General features: G+C 39.0%; 1 protein-coding gene across 1 annotated transcript in view; it reads right to left on the bottom strand.

The window, feature by feature from the left end:
* LOC126190947 (chitin synthase chs-2-like) overlaps positions 1-17,963 on the bottom strand; it is a 252,167-nt gene that overhangs the window by 190,919 nt on the left and 43,285 nt on the right. Inside the window, exon 2 of the mRNA XM_049931591.1 lies at positions 2,149-2,393. Within this exon, the coding sequence (XP_049787548.1) occupies positions 2,149-2,393 (245 nt within the window). The remainder of the gene's footprint in view (positions 1-2,148; positions 2,394-17,963) is intronic.

The following is a 17,963-nucleotide window of genomic DNA, read 5'->3' as shown; positions in this document are numbered from 1 at the left end:
TAGCAAAGTACTAGCATAAATCATTCAGTTAAATTACAAATAATATTATAAAGTCTTACACTTTGTTATTAAGAAGACTGAAGTCATTGAATGTAAACAGAAATTTATGAAATAGAAGAATACAATGAGAAGTAATATGGTACAAGTGTTATTCAGAATGTAAGTTCAAGTGGATGGTAAACATAAAACATCAAGAAGTGAAACATCTTTTTCTCTATATTTATAGACAGTGGTGGTAAGAGCACGAGTGCATGTGAACACCCTAACTTTCGTCATCTTGCAGATTTATGGGTTACTTTTCTTTTAAAGTTGTTAAATGTAACATCGATGCGGCTATCTAAAGTATACAGCACTTCAATCTACCACGCTACTGCTTCTCCAGACTCCGTGACACTTGGCAATAGGGTCGTGAGCATACCTTCAATTGAGTTGATTGGGTCATGAGCACACCTTCAGTTATGCACGTTCTAAGGAGCTTTTGTCCATGCCCAACTCACGTAACATAATTGTCTTATTGGCCAAATACATATGGATTAGATAAATAAGGTGCACAGTTCATGATGTGCACAGCTAGGTCTTACCACTCAACAAGTTTACATCAGTGCCACGAAGTGGTAGCACACTGCAGCAGACTTTTATCCCCCTTCATTTGGCATAAATTCTGCTAGATCATAGCACACTCCACAGATATGCTAATTCACACTATATACTGTAGTAAAATTAGATTGGACGTATGTTAAAGACATTATGACAGTAAACCTATTCTGCAGGATTCTGAATGAGAGACAATATATTGAGTTTTGTGTTTTATCATACAGTAATACATTTGAGGCACAGAGAATCATAAAGGCCTAAAGCACACCAGTGTCGATTATGAGGCTGTGGCATTTATTCATGCTTCTGAAATCAGATCACAGTAGTGTCTTTTGAGTTATGTCCAGCAGATGTTTAACATCATCACATAGTCACTGCCTCTTGCTCAGGAGAGGCCCATGAAGAAAGTCCACAAAGAAAACAATAAATACTAAGAACTTTTATCAGAATAGACTGAATGTTTGATTGTAATGGCTACTGAATTTTTCGTGGTGCGATGAGCAATACCCACATCATCATCCCTAGGGGCAATATCAGTGAAGAATGTCAACACTGTGACCAAACCTTTGATTTTGTGCTCATCTGTCAGCTGCCTTGGCATCTATTTGCACACATTTTGTAAAACGCAAGCCACTAGACGAAAATTTTATGCAGCAGTGAGATAATGTAGGTGTTATCATATGAGGGAAAACTACATGTGATCAAATGGGGCCTCTGATATGTTTGTCATTGCCTCTTACTAACAAATGAAACAGGAACCTACTGTCGGATCATGTACATCAGTTTGTCTGCATGCACTACCATGCAGGGTCCAGTATCTTCAGCTGAGCAAGCAGAACACCATCACTCCCAAGTTGTGCCAGGCTACTGGGTAAAACTCTCAGTAACCATGAGGATGCTTGTGTGGCCCCACAGTTCACCTAATGCCAAGTACATTGAACAAATTTAGGGTGCAGTTAAGTGATCGGTGCAAACCTTGAACCCAACTCTGACCATTTTCTATGAGTTGTTTGACCATGGTCTGAGATGGTCCCACAACACAGAATCCTAAAAAAGGTTACGAACTCCAGTTCAAAGGAGAAAAAGCTAAGCATGCAAACAGTGCCAAGCAAATAGTTTAATGAGAAAATTATTAAATGCAAATTTTGTGTGACTGCTTAACTAAAGTCCACAGGTCCTTAAATCCAAGCTAAATGTCCAGAATTTTATTAAACTCAAGACATGAAAACTCTTAACATTTGAAAGGAGACTCTTAGTAAATGGAATGAATAAATTCCTAATTTTAATAATGATTAATCCACTATTTTAACAAGCCTTCCAAAATTCCTTAACAGAAAGGACTGTTATGGTTTTTTACTAATGTGACAAGGAGCCTTCTGCTACATATATATAAAATATTAATTTTTTGTGGCTGTTCTAGAAGATGTTCTCAGCTATAATAAAACAACATTAATTTTATTTTTAAAAGCAAATAAATATTTCTTAGTTGTGTAAAAAATTCCCTTTAAGCAGTTTATCAGGTAAGAGACAATTAAATATTGCAATGTGCCTTACCAAGTCCTTTGTTGCAGTAGACTGTTTGCTTTCCTTTTCTGAGTTGTGATGTCATGAATAGCACAGTTCCTTTAACTAAGACTGCTGAACCAAGCACTACCACCGTAGTGAAAATAATAGCTAATACTTTCACTAACTTAGTAAGAGTCACTAAGGCACGTTTGTCACTAACAGAACCACTGCTCTCTCGTATAGGAGGATCCCGGAAGACATCCCATGGTTTTCTCTCCTGCTGTGTCCTCTGGCTACAACACAAAAGATTATTATTATTAAATCAATATTATAATTTAGTTTATAATAGAGGGAAACATTCCACGTCGGAAAAATATATCTAAAAACAAAGATGATGTAACTCACCAAACGAAAGCATTGGTATGTTGATAGAGACACTAACAAACACAAACACACACACAAAATTCGAGGTTTCGCAACCCACAGTTGCTTCATCAGGAAAGAGGGAAGAAGAGGGAAAGATGAAAGGATGTGGGTTTTAAGGGAGAGGGTAAGGAGTCATTCCAATCCCGGAAGCAGAAAGACTTACCTTAGGGGGAAAAAGGGATAGGTATACACTCGCACACACACACACACACACACACACACACACACACACACATACACACACACACACACACACACACACACACACACACACACACACATATCCATCCGCACATATACAGACACAAGCAAACATATGTAAAGGCAAAGAGTTTGAGCAGAGATGTCAGTCGAGGCGGAAGTACAGAGGCAAAGATATTGTTGAATGACAGGTGAGGTATGAGCGGCGGCACTTGAAATTAGCGGAGGTTGAGGCCTGGTGGGTAACGGTAAGAGAGGATATATTGAAGGGCAAGTTCCCATCTCTAGAGTTCTAATAGGTTGGTGTTAGTGGGAAGTATCCAGATAACCCGGACGGTGTAACACTGTGCCAAGATGTGCTGGCCGTGCACCAAGGCATGTTTAGCCACAGGGTGATCCTCATTATCAACAAACACTGCCTGCCTGTGTCCGTTCATGCAAATGGACAGTTTGTTGCTGGTCATTCCCACATAGAAAGCTTCACAGTGTAGGCAGGTCAGTTGGTAAATCACGTGGGTGCTTTCACACGTTGCTCTGACTTTGATCGTGTACACCTACCGGGTTACAGGACTGGAGTAGGTGGTGGTGGGAGGGTGCATGGGACAGGTTTTACACTGGGGGCGGTTACAAGGGTAGGAGCCAGAGGGTAGGGAAGGTGGTTTGGGGATTTCATAGAGATGAACCAAGAGGTTATGAAGGTTAGGTGGACAGCGGAAAGACACTCTTGGTGGAGTGGGGAGAATTTCATGAAGGATAGATCTCATTTCAGGGCAGGATTTGAGGAAGTCGTATCCCTGCTGGAGAGCCACATTCAGAGTCTGATCCAGTCCTGGAAAGCATCCTGTCACAAGTGGGGCACCTTTGGGGTTCTTCTGTGGGAGGTTCTGGGTTTGAGGGGATGAGGAAGTGGCTCTGGTTATTTGCTTCTGTACCAGGTCGGGAGGGTACTTGTGGGATGCGAAAGCTGTTTTCAGGTTGTTGGTGTAATGGTTCAGGGATTCAGGACTGGAGCACATTCGTTTGCCACAAAGACCTAGGCTGTAGGGAAGGGACCGTTTGATATGGAATGGGTGGCAGCTATCATAATGGAGGTACTGTTGCTTGTTGGTGGGTTTGATGTGGACAGATGTGTGAAGCTGGCCATTGGACAGATGGAGGTCAACGTTAAGGAAAGTGGCATGGGATTTGGAGTAGGACCAGGTGAATCTGATGGAACCCAAGTTCGTAGCTTCTAATTATGAGTAAGGTATTACAAGTTACATAGCTTACAAATTTTGTCTATGAGTCACTCCTCTTGCCAATTACCATCTGTTAAAAGTGAACTTATGAGAAATAATTTAGTACATGAGCTAAGAAAATTGTATTCTAAAAGAGTGTAGCAGGCTGAGGTAAGAATGACGCAGAGCTGTTCAACATCAACAACTAACATTTCAAACAATGGGAAGTACAGGTTGAAATATCGACAATTAGGGAAAGGATAAATATGACATACTGAGTTGCAGACAGGTACAATGAAAAAACTGTTACATATTAAGCTTTTGGCAAAAGCCTTCATCAGAAACGAAAAACCCAATGCATCACACAAACAGGTACATCTTATATACACAACCACTATTTCTGACTGCTCAGGCCAGTCCACTGGGCCAGTCTGGGCTAAGCAGCCAGAGATAGTGACCATGTACTTGTGAGGTGTCTTGCTTGTGTGAATGTGCATGTTTATTTGTTTCTTAATATATAACAGTTTTTTCATTATGCCTGTCTGCAACTCAACGTGTCAACTAACATTTCTGATACACAAAAGGGTAACCGGATTGGATGAATCACTGTATTGGATATTTTTATAATTTATACAAAATGCAATGAGATTTAAAATAGATGCTTTAATTTCCATGTAATATATGACTTGTTTTACAACATTGTAAATGTAAAATAGAATTTCAAATGACATGGAAACCAGACCTTACACAATTTATATTTGCATAAATGACAAGTGTCATGAAAGTTACTACCACTTTCTCATAAATAGGCCAATTCCTCATTTACAGCATTTTCTAAAGTGTGTGATATATTCTTGAAACAAACTTTGATAATCTAAAGTAAATCCATACCATTTCTCTCAAATTTAGCAATGGAGTTGTTAATCCATCATTTCGAGGTTTCAATCTTTTGTTCACATTAGGACATAACAAAAAAGAAAAACAAAGCATTTGAGTAAGTGTCTTAAACTGTAGGCAGGGTGCTGCCGTATTCATGCCATTTTCAATCCTAGTCTTGTGAAGATATGGTAAGCATAAAACTTTTTTTACAGTATCATATTTTTACAACAGACCTGTTTGAAAATGAGCACAATGACTGGTTTGTAAATGTTAGCTGCTTGGGATTCATGTTCTAAATAATTTTTCACTATTTTGAGTGACTTGTTTTTATTTGACCAACAAAGTCCCATCAGTTCAAATTTGCTTGCGGCTGCAACTATTTCAGATTTACCCAGTGCGTATTTTGCTTACTGTCTGTATGAATTGCTGTTCCATGGCTTAATCATGTTTGTCTTCCAACAGGTGTGAACAACAAACATTTATTGTTTTACAATTTGCAATCCATTCAAGTATACACAATACGTCCACAAAACTGTAATAAGTACCCTACTCTGATAGAGAACACACTATCAGCCAAACAGTACAATGAACTGAGATCTTCAGACTGAACTCTGGCAGCAGATACGTTGGCTAGACATTTTGTTTTCTTAAAGAAAACATACATGTGTCACCTTGCTCTCTACAGTGTACTATTAGCTCCTTCTCTTCCGGCAGATTCCAAAACCATAACCTTTGTACTAAGAAATACTTTTATGCAATAGCAGGCACAGAATTAATCCCTTTATTTTCAATTTCCTATTTTTGAGAGAACTGATAACTGTACTCTAGCAATGTGTCCTTGTAAGAATATATTACCCCTATAATACCATACCCCAACATATGGTGGACTAAAAACTGTGCTATCAGTACAATATGAACCAAAACTGTTAATCTGCTGTCAACAGAGAGTTATAAAATGTAACTCAGACAACCAAAGTTCCTGTTCCTTCCATCTTATATTTCTTCATTTTCTGATGCTGTGTTTTGAGCAAAATAATGAGTAAACGGTATTACTGAGATCTTTGTACACCAAAGATACGTTGATGACACCTTCCTGATTAGGCCTTATGGTGAAGATACATTACAGCATTTCATCGATAATATGAATGGTGTCCATCCCAAGATTAAATTTACTGTAAAGATGGAGAAGCATGGCAAGCTACCATTCTTGGATATTTTGGTTGAGCGGAAGGCAGGAGGCCAGCTTGGTCATTCAGTGTACTGGAAACCAACACACACTGATCGGTACTTGAACGCCAATAGTTTTCACCACCCTGTACACAAGAAAGCTGTCCTGAACACACTGGTTCATAAAGCCAAGATTATCTCTGATGACGACCACCTACAATGTGCATTGCAGAACTTAAAATGTGTTTTTTGGGAAAATGGATACAGCAAAAGAGACATTGCAAACGCTTTCAAGGGCCACCGACGAAAGACACCTGGTGAATCAGTAGAAGAGGTCAAATGGACTGTATTCCTGCCACACTGTGGAGCAACTAGGAGTAAGTTAAGACGTCCGCCCCCAAGATACAAGATATGTTTCACCCTGTTAAAGACGACATTGCTCTTCGAGTGTCCAGTGTGTATGGTATATGCTGTGAATGTGGCAGCATGTATATTGGACAAACAATTCGCACGGTTGCAGAGCATTGTACTGAGCACAAGCGCCATATAAAACAAAGGGAGCTTGACAAGTCGGCCATAGTGGAGCATTGCCTAGAAAACAGACAAAAATACAGTTCAGAAATACAAAAGTGTTGGCTCATGCATCTACATATTGGGACTCAGTCATAAAGGGAGCAACCGACATTCGTTTAAACAACAATTTCAACAGAGACCAGGGATACACACTCAGCAGGGCATGGTGACGGGCATTGGACATCGAAAGAAAGCAGAGACAGATGCACGATGCAGTTTCAAACGTGGCGCCTGCCCCTGGCGCCACCTGACACCACCAGTGCTGCCACGGGCAACGGCTCCGCTACCTGGTCAGATTGACTTACTCGCGCATGCCACCTTGGATCGATCTGATTGGCTGCTGATGATGTCATCGTGCCTGTATAAGCGAGAAACAGTAGCAGCCCCGGCAGTCAGTGAACTCCTGATGATGATGGCAGAGATGGCCATTGAAAGCTCGAGGATTTTATTCGAATTGACGCCACGGGAAAACCGAGAAGGTTTTATTCATGTGCCCAAATATTTTAAAACATTAATCAGACTGTGCTTCATGTAGGTTTAATATTCAGACTATAGTTTTCAATGTGCAAATACCAATAATGCATTTACTTTTGATAGAAACCATGTTAATTAAAAGTAACTGATAACTGAAATTATGACTACAGTGTATAATACTAGATATGAACTGAGCTAATAGTAAGATTTAGAAATATTGACATTACTCATTAGAATGGGCAGCATCCAGTCTTTGCAGTGCCATATTTCAATTTTCCTCATGCTCATTAACTTACCAGTTGGTTAATATTAAAGTCTGTACACATCCAACATTTTTACTACAAATTTAATCATTGTACTTGTTGAATGCCACCTTCTACTTCTACACTCATGTATCCCTAATTTTCCTGGATCGAATGACACTTGTCACTGCTTGATCAAGTCATTTATTAAGAATCTGCATAAATTATCATGAATTACTCTAAGTCTAAATTTGGCTGACACACTTGTAATTACTGAATTCACAGCATAGACACACCAAATAGTTTTGTCATTTTTTTTACTATATTAACCAACCTTTCTTATGTGACCCGAATAATTGTGAAAACATATAACTCAGTCCAATTAGTGAAATATAGCAGTTTTTTAAATCACTATGTAGTTTCCAAATCACTACAATGTTCATATGCCAGGCCAAGGCCAACTCCACCCAAAATTGGCAGTCTGTGCACCAGTTGTAACATGCTAACGTCTCTGTGCCACTCACACTAGTAAAAGGTCTGGAATTGGAAAACTTGGTGGCAACATCACGTAGCAAGTTTGTACAGTAAAGTATGCACCTACTCCACAAAATTTTTTTCTGCGAGTCCACGTTACACCTCGGTAGCAAATGGTTCACAAGGTAGAGGTGCGGTCCAGCAGTTGCAAGAAGTGTTGGTAAGTGAGTTCCAGTTCACCTACGTTGTGAAGCCTAGTACAGGGTCGGCTCAGGTGACTGACAGCATAGGGGAGTTATGTAGGAATGTTACAAAAGAGTATCAGGTAGTGATTGTGGGTGATGCAGGGAATAGTCATCGCAGGGGTGGAGAATATAGTATAGGTGGTGACCTGGTAAAGATAGCTACTCAAACTGGTGGCACTAATGTGCACTTCGTGCAACTGTTTCAGCGTCATGATCGGCTTTGTCTTAATGCTGCTTTTAGTCGTGTTAACATGGGGCTGGAGAAGACACAGATGGTGGAGGGCATGGCTCACATTGCAGTGGTGCCAGTTGAGTCCATCAATAGATCGAGTTTCACTAGGCATGGCCTGCACCTCAATAAGTAAGGGAAGGGGAGGCTGACAAAGCTTATAGGTGACAGAGTAGTGGGTGGTGGTGGGATCGCTCATGGAAAAAATCCTGCAGTAGTTGGTGTTAGAGTTGCACCTTTTTTAGACTGAAATCAACTGATAGGTATACTTGCTTAAAGAAAGGGTTGGGTTGGGTTGTTTGGGGGAGGAGACCAAACAGTGAGGTCATCGGTCTCATCAGAAGGATGGTGAAGGAAGTCAGCTTTGCCCTTTCAAAGGAACAATTGCAGCGTTTGCCTGGAGCGATTTAGGGAAGTCACGGAAAACCTAAATCAGGATGGCCGGATGCGTGATTGAACTGTCGTCCTCTCAAGTGCGAGTCCAGTGTGCTAACCATTGCTCCACCTCGCTTGGTCTTGAAGGAAGTCCCTCTAACAAAGGAATCACCTTCAGAGGAGGTCAGGTATCCAAGTAAAGAAGGAATTAGCATATTTCATCAAAATATAAGAGGTTTTAGAGATAAAATTAGTGAATTCCTTATAGATGTTGAATCTGACATTATTGGTATTTAGGAGCACCACTTAAATAATTTTAAAATTCAGAGGCTTCCTTTACTAGGATATAGATTAGCTGGTTGTTTTTCAAGGAGTTCTTTGTGGAGTGGGGGAATGGCTATGTACATAAAAAATAGTATTCTATTTGAGTCCGTAGACATATCACAGCACTGCACTGAGCAGTTGTTGTTGGTTATCGATCTCAAACTCTGACTTCATAGCATTTTTGCTAAAGATAGAGAGCCTTTTTGGTTCACTTTATAGGAAGTACCAAAAATTAGTTATATGTAGTGACTTCAATATTATTTTTTTATGGGACTGTGCAAGAAAAAGGATGTTGGAAGATCTCCTAAACTAATATGATCTGATGCAGACTGTGTTTTTTCCAACCAGGGTGCAGGGGAACAGTAGAACAGCCACAAACAGTATTTTTATTCGTTCTTCATTACCAGATGGGCATTCTGTTAGTAAAAGGGTGAATGGCCTTTCAGACCATGGAGCATAAATTTTAAGACTAAAAAACTTTTACACTGAAACAAATGTTATTATATAATTACAAACTATGTAGAAGTTAATCCAATGGAAATAAAGAGTGTTTTAAACATTGTTAAGGAACAAGAGTGGCAGGATGTTTATAGTGCCAATAACACAGATGCCAAATATAATGCTTTCCTTAACACATTTATAATGCTCCATTAGAACGTTCTACACAGGGTACTAGCAGTAAAAGGTAGCCTGGGTGGCTGACTTGTGAGATAAGGATATCATGTAGAACAAAGTGTGAATTACATCAAAATGTTAGAAGTAGTCACATTCAAGCTACAGCATCCCACTACAAACAGTACTGTAAGGAGCTTAAAAGTGTTATTAGGAAGGCAAAGAGTATGTGGTATGTGAATAGAATAGCTAATTCACAGCAAAAAATTAAAACCTTACGGCCAGTTGTGAAGTAAATGTTTGGTCAGCAGCACAAGGTTGACAATATAAAGTCTGTTCATAGTACAAATATTTTTGTTACTGATAAGTCAGATATATGTGCAGTATTTAATGATCATTTTCTGAGCATTGCTTGTGAATTAAATAAAAACTTAGTTTCTACAGGGAATCATATAACTCTCTTGGAAAATGACTTTCCGAGATTGATGTCTGAAATACTCCTCTGTGATACAGACAAGGGGGATATTGAGTCAATAATTAAATCACTGAAGTCTAAGCACTCTCATGGATATGATGAAGTGCCTAGCAGAATATTAAAGCACTGTGCTGCACATGTTAGCCCTGTACTTAGCCATATTTGTGATTTTTCCTTTAATAATGGTCAGTTTCCTGAACGATTAATGTACTCAGAAGTAAAAACTCTTTAAAAAAAGGGAGAAAGGAATAATGCAGACAATTTTATACCTATTTCTATGCCACTAGTGTTTGCTAAAGTTATTAAAAAGGCGGTGTGTGCAAGGATATTTTCTCTGTGAGGTACTGGATGGATTAAAAAAAGGTTTTGAACACTAGACATATTTTTTGATTTAACTAAAGCGTTTGTGTTGATTACAAAATATTTCTCCAGAAGTTGGAAGGTTATGGAATATGGGAAGTAACTCACAATTGGTTCAGCTGTTACTTTAACAACAAACAGCAAAATGTCGTTATTTACAGTGTTGAGAATGGCTTTGATGTGGAGTCTGAGTGGGGCACAGTCAAATGGAGAGTGCCCCAGGGATCAGTGCTGGGGCCACTCCTGTTCATTATTTATATAAATGATATGCCCTCTAGTATTACAGGTAATTATAAAATATTCCTGCTTGCTGATGACACTTGGTTGCTAGAAAGGATGTTGTGTGCCACATTGGCTCTGTTTCAAATAGTGTGGTTCATGATATAAGTTCATGGCTTGTAGAAAATAAACTAAAGCTAAATCACAGAAAGACTCAGTTTTTACATTTTCTAACACACAATTTAACAAAAACCGACAATTTAATTTCACAGAATGGCCATATGATTACTGAAACTGAACAGTTCAAATTTCTAAGTGTTCAGATAGATAGTAAACTGTCATGGAAAGCCCATGTTCAGGATTTCAAAGACTTAATGCTATTATTTTTACTATTTGAACAGTATCTGAAGTAGGTGATCATTAGGCATGAAAAGTAGTCTACTTTGCTTATTTTCATTCGCTTATGCCACATGGTATTATATTTTGGGGTAATTCTTCCCATTCACAAAGGCTATTTTTGGCTCAGAAATGGGCAATAAGTGATGTAAGTACACAAACCTCTTGTCGACTCCTGTCCACTACTCAAGGTATTCTGACATTGGCCTTTCAATATAGATATTCTTTACTGTCATTTCTTGTTAACGATGTCAGCTTATTCCCAAGAACTAGCAGCTTTCCCTCAGTTAACACTGGACAGAAATCCAATCTGCATTTGGATCACATTTTCTTGACTCTTATGCAGAAAGGTGTGCAGTATACTGCAGCATCCATTTTCAACAAGCCACCACAAGAATTAAAAAATCTTAGCAGTAATCCAAGCACTTTCAAATCAAAACTGAAAAGTTTCCTCATGGATCACTCCTATTCTGTCAAGGATTTCCTTGAAAACTTTAGCTGATTCCTATGTCATATTGTTGACTGTGTTTACTTAAATTTATGGCTTGTATTTTTTTTGGGTTCATAAACATCTTATTGTTTTGTTATTACCCTTATGTTGCAATTTCGTGTACTGACATATTCCAAGACTTTGGAGATTTGCTCCTCAATTTGGTCCTAGTGAATTAGATGTCTAAAATAAAATAAATAAAAAATGTCTGTCGCCAGTATTTGCAAGCTGGTCTCTGGGTGACTTACTTAACATCCTGAACTCAACTAGTGATTGGTATTAACTTTTATGAGCACTTCCTATGAGTCAATGTGAGAATAATTTGGGATCCAATTGTGTCCTGTGTAGTATGAACCATCATTTGCACTGAGGTGACAAAAGTCATGAAATAGTGATAAGCACATGTACAGTTGGTGGTAGTATTGTACACACAAGGTATAAAAGGACAGCACATTGGTGGAACTGTCATTTATACTCAGGTGATTCATATCAAAAGGTTTCTGACATGATTAGGGCTGCACAATGGGAATTAACAGACTTCGAACGCAGAATGGCAGTTGGAGCTAGACACATGGGGCATTCCACTTCAGAAATCATTACAGAATTCAATTGTCTGTGGTCCATAGTCACAAGAGTGTGCAGAGAATATAAATTTCAGGTATTACCTCTCACCACAAACAAAGCAGTGTCCAATGGCCTACACTTAACAACCAACAGCAGCAGTATTTGCACAGAGTTGTAAATGCTAATAGACAAGCACCACTGTATGAAATAACCACAGAAATCAATGTAGAGAAACAACGAATGTTTCCATTATGACAGTGCAACAAAATCTGGCAATGTTGGGCTATGTCAGCAGGCGAGCAACACGAGTGCCTTTGTTAACAGCACGACATCACCTGCAGTTGCTTTCCTGGGCATGTGACCATACCAGTTGGACCGTAGACAACTGGAGAAACTGTGGCCTGGTCACATGAGCCACGATTTCCGTTGGTATAAGCTCACAGCAGGGCTCACGTGTGATACAGACCTCATGAAGCACTGGACCCAAGTTGTCAACAAGGTGTGAAAGCTGGTGGTGACTCCATAATGGTGTCTGTTGTACTTATATAGAACAGACAGGGTTCTCTAGTCCAACTAAACTGATCATTGACTGGAAATGGTTATGTTCAGCTACTTGGAGACCATTTGCAGCCATTCTTGGACTTCATGTTCCCCAACAATGATGGGAAAAAAGGAAATGATCTTATGGCATTGTTGACCAGGATGTCCCAGTCAGGTTCGGCTGCCAAGTGCAAGCCTTATTTCAGTCGGCACCACATTTGACGTCTTGCAGCCAGTGATAACAATTAAATGATGGTTAGGACAATACAACGCCCAGTCCCCGAGCAGAGAAAATATCCAACCTGGCCGGGTATCGAACCCGGACCCAGTGCATGGGAGGCAAGCACGTTACCACCCAGCTAAGCAGGTGGACAACTACGATGGAATTTTTATGGATGATAATGCACCATGTCACCAGGACAAAATTGTTCACAACTGGTTTGAAGAACTTTCTGGACAGTTTTAGCAAATGATTGGGCCACCCAGATTGCCTGACATGAATCCCATCGAACATTTATGCGACGTAATCAGGAAGTCAGTTTACACGCAAAGTCCTGCACAGCAACACTTTTGCAATTATGGATGGCTATAGAGGCAGCATAGCTCAGTATTTCTGCAGGAGATTTCTAACGACTTGCTGAGTCCATGCCACATCAAGCTGCTGCACTACAGTGGGCAAAAGGAGGTCTGTGATGACACCAGGTGGTATCCTATAACTTTTCTCACCTTAGTGTATTTGTGTCAACTATTGTGTATTCACTGCCTACATAATCTGAAGCCACTGTAATGAATGTTGTGATTGTGTCATAACCTGTTTATCAATGTGTCCTGTGAATATTTTGTCAGTACCAATCTGAAGAGTGAAGGGACCTGCCTGTGAAAATTTTTTGTGAGAACTGGAACAGATAATCGTGCTGCCTATAATGACAATAAATGTGGGAAAAGCCACATTAGTTAAAAGTTGTTTGGTGGAAATTATTGGAATAATTTCCCCAACACCAGTTTTATAATAACTGAATGAACTTTCTTCTATGAGACACTGAGTGCAAAGTAAGAGTTTGAAGGTAGGTAAGCTCACACTTGGGAGAGCCAGCCTTGACAAAAGTATTCCATCTGGTGTGCAAGATACACAAGACAGACCAAACGCCCTCAGGCATCAAGAACAACGTAATAATTTCTATTCCCAGGAAGGAAAGTGCTGACGGGGGTAAAGGTGAGCAAAACATGAGTTTAATAAGTGATGGTTGCAAAATATTAACACAAATTTTTAACAGAAGAATCAAAACAATTGTAGCAGCTGACCTTGGGGAAGTCAGTTTGGGTTCCAAAGAAATGTAGGAACACATGAAGCAATACTGAACCTGCAACTTATATTAGAACAAAGCTTGAAGGTAGGCAAACCTGCATTTGTAGTGCTAGAAAAAGCTTTAACAATGTGGACCATGCTACAGTTTTTGAAACTTTGAACGTAGCACAGATGAAATACAGGGACTACAAGATTATTTACAAGTTGTACAGAAATCAGACTGCAGTTATAAGAGTTAAAGGACACAAAAGGAAACCCACAGCTGAGAAGGGACTGAGACAGGGTCATAGCGTATCCCTGATGTTATTCAATTTGTACACTGAACAAACTGTGAAGATAAACAAGGAGAAATTGGTAAAGGAATTAAAGTTCAGGGAGATAAAACCGAAACTTGCATTTTGTCAATGAAACTGTAATTATGTCAGTGATGGTAATTCTATCAGTGATGACTACAGGTTTGGAAGAGCTTTTTAATGGAATGGGCAGTATCTTGAAAAGATATTATAAGCTGAACATCAATAACAGTAAACCAAAGGAAATGGAATGTAGTCAAATCAGGCAATGCTGAAGGAATCAGGTTAGAAAATGGGACACTAAAAGTAGCAGATGCGTATTGCAATTTGGACTGTAAAATAACTGATGATGTCTGAAATAGGGAAGATAAAAATACAGACTGGTAATAGCAAGAAAAACATTAATGAGAAAGAGGAAACTGTTAACATCTAATAAAAATTAACATGTTGTTAAGTCTTTTCTGAAGTTATAGCCTTGTATGGAAGTGAAATTTGGACAATAGGTAATTCAGTCACCAAGAAAATAGAAGCTTTTGAAATGTGGTGCCACAGAGGAAAACTGAAGATTAGATGGGTATATTAAGTAAAAAATTAAGAGGTACTGAATCTAACTGGGGAAAAAAGAAATTTGTGGCACAACTTGAGTAAAGGAAGAGATTGGTCTTAGGACACATTTTGAGGCCTTAATGAATTGTCAGTCTGGTAAGTGAAGAAAGTGTGGAGAATAAACATGGTAGAAGGAGAACACAGTAAGCAAGTTCAAATGGATGCAGAGTTGACATGGCTTTTATAATATAGACTAGGATGGAGAACTGCACAAAGTGCAATATTGTTATATCATGGGCACACAATTAACAAAAAACAAGATGATGCAGTTGATAGATAGGTTAATGGTACTGTCATGTGATGAGTTTAATGGTATTCAGACTGCACCTCAAAAACGAGGTGCGTCTTCTTCACTACAACTTTAAGACAGCTGACACATGAAGACAGTAGGACAGAAGATACAAACCTAAAATGGGTATCAATTTACTCTGTTGCAATTTTTCACTTACAGTATAGTATAATATACAGTATATAGTATAAAATCACCTGTGTCATGCTTGCAGGTTAAGTATATCATACTTATAATCAGATAATGGATTGAGCTTCTAGGAGTGAAGATGATATGTGGAATATGGTCAACACTATAATGAATAAAACTCTGTCTTTTGAGGCAGTGAGCAAGGAGTTCAATATATTGGATAAAACTCTAAGAACTAGAATTAAAAATAAATAAATTATTCCACTAAAGGAAATCTTGGACCACCATCATAATCTGGACCTGATGCAAAAGAAAGGTAGTACAATATATTCTAGCTCCAGACTGTACGATTTGCTCCATCAAGAAGGGATGATGGGGAGATAAGTCAGACTTGGTAGGGAAAGTATGGCTAAGTTCTTTTTCAAAGAGAAATCTGAGCTCTGTGTAAGGAAAAGTGAAAGTTGTTCTCAACCATGAACAGAATGCATGAACAGCAAAAATTATATGATTACTATCAAATGTTGACCAATGTGCCAACAGAAAATAATCTTCTAAATTCATATGCATTGCAGCAGGATGAGACAGTTACTATTTTGGCTGGCTGTAATGCATAAGACCACATTGCACCCCCCCCCCCTCCCTGTGCCTCCCCTCCCCCTGCCTGAATAATGAAGAGTGTTTACAGCAAACCAGGATTTCAAATGGGAGCCCCTCCAGGAACAGTTATCAAAATGAGGCCTGAGTCAGCCTACATTAAGGCAGATTTGTTCCTGAATTGGTTGCTAAACCATTTCAGTCCCAGAAAGCCTTCAGGGAAAAATCTTGGGGGGGAATGGCCATGCTTCAGATATGAACAATGCCAATTTTTTAAAAAGGTAGCCAGAGATAATGACAAACATATAACCTGCCTACTGGGTTGCTAAACCATTTCAATATTTCAATCCCAGAAAGCCTTCATGGAAAAATCTTGGGGGAATGGCCATGCTTCAGATATGAACAATGCCAATTTTGTAAAAGTAGCCAGAGATAATGACATACGTATCACCTGCCTACTGGGTCATACAACATATTATGGAGGTCATACCACACATTATTTTCAGCCACTGTTTCTTGTTGCTTTAAAACCACTGAATACATCAAGTTACCTTCCATTAAGAACATGGATGCTCTCAAGGACTGTGCTATGACCTTCAAATGATAGAGCACAGCAATTGGTCATCCTTTTCTTGCATGTTTTATTCAGTAAATCAAGATTTTGGCTAGAGCCTAGCCCTTATCAATGCACTATTTTATTCTATCAATGCATGTTCTAGTGCATCAGTCCCTGTTGTTCGGGCTTTTGTCACAGTTCTTTCAAGACTACTCACTACTAGTCATCTTGAAAGAACTGAGACAGAAGCCCGAACAACAGGGACTGATGCACTGGAACATGTATTGATACTATGAAGTGGCACACTGATAATGGCTAGGCACTTGCCGAAATCTAGATCAGCCGAATAAAACCTGCAAGGAAAGGATGACTTATTGCTGTGCCCTATCATTTGAAACACTGAAGACATACTGGAAAGACACTTGCCAGAAGCTCATGTGGGTGAACAATGGCATAAAGAACATTTTCAGATCTCAGTTTTGGGAGTTATTGAATTCAGCATGACAATGTTAAGAATGGACTTTCAGCATTTACGGCTACTCCAACCATCAACTCAATATGGATGCTATTTCAGATTGGGCTTATCTTTTATCCTATGACCAAACTCATTTCTACATCTACATCTAAACTCTGTAAACCACCATGAGATGTATGGCAGAGGGTACGACCCATTGTACCAGTCATTAGGGTTTCTTCCTGTTCCATTCATGCATGGAGTGTGGGAAGAATGATTGTTTGAATGCCTCTGTGCATGCAGTAATTATTCTAATCTTATTCTTACAATCCCTATGAGAGCTATATGTAGGGGATTATAGTATATTCCTATAGTAATGATTGAAAGCTGGTTCTTGAAGCTTTCGTTACTAGACTTCAAGAGTTCTCCAGTTCAGTTTCTTCAGTATCTCTGTGAAACTCTCCCATGAATTAAACAAACCTGTGACCATTTGTGCTGTTATTCTCTGTATACGTTCAGTATCCCTTGTCAGTTCTATCTGGTATGGTTCTCACACACTTAAGCAGTATTCTAGAACTGTCACACTAGTGGTTTGTAAGCAATTTCCTTTATAGATTGAATGCACTTCCCCAGTATTCTACCAATAAACGAAGTCTTTCACCTACTTTACCCACAAGTGAGCCTATGTGATCATCCCGTTTCATATCCCTACAAAGTAATACACCCAGCTATTTGAATGAGTTGGCCAATTCCAACAGTGACTCATTGATATTACAGTCATAGGATATTACTTTTCGTTTGGGAAGTGCAAAGTTTTACATTTCTGTACATTTAAAGCAAACTCCCAATCTCTGCACCACTTTGAAATCTTATCAAGATCTGATTAAATATTTATGCAGCTTCTTTTGGACATTATTTCATTATGGATAACAGGAAAAAGCCTGACTTTAAGATTAATATTGTCTGCAAGTTCATTAATGTACTACATGAAGAGCAAGGATCTCAACGCACATCCCTGGGGCACATCCAAAGTTACTTCTACATCTGACAATGACTCTCTAACCAAGATAACACATCACATCGTGCCTACCAAAAAGTCCTTAATCTAGTCACAAATTTCTCTCGATACTCCATATTATCGCACTTTTGACAAT

Source organism: Schistocerca cancellata, chromosome 6, assembly GCF_023864275.1.
Source record: "Schistocerca cancellata isolate TAMUIC-IGC-003103 chromosome 6, iqSchCanc2.1, whole genome shotgun sequence".
NCBI classification, from domain to species: domain Eukaryota; kingdom Metazoa; phylum Arthropoda; class Insecta; order Orthoptera; family Acrididae; genus Schistocerca; species Schistocerca cancellata.
This window is presented reverse-complemented; position numbering and strand designations above follow the sequence as displayed.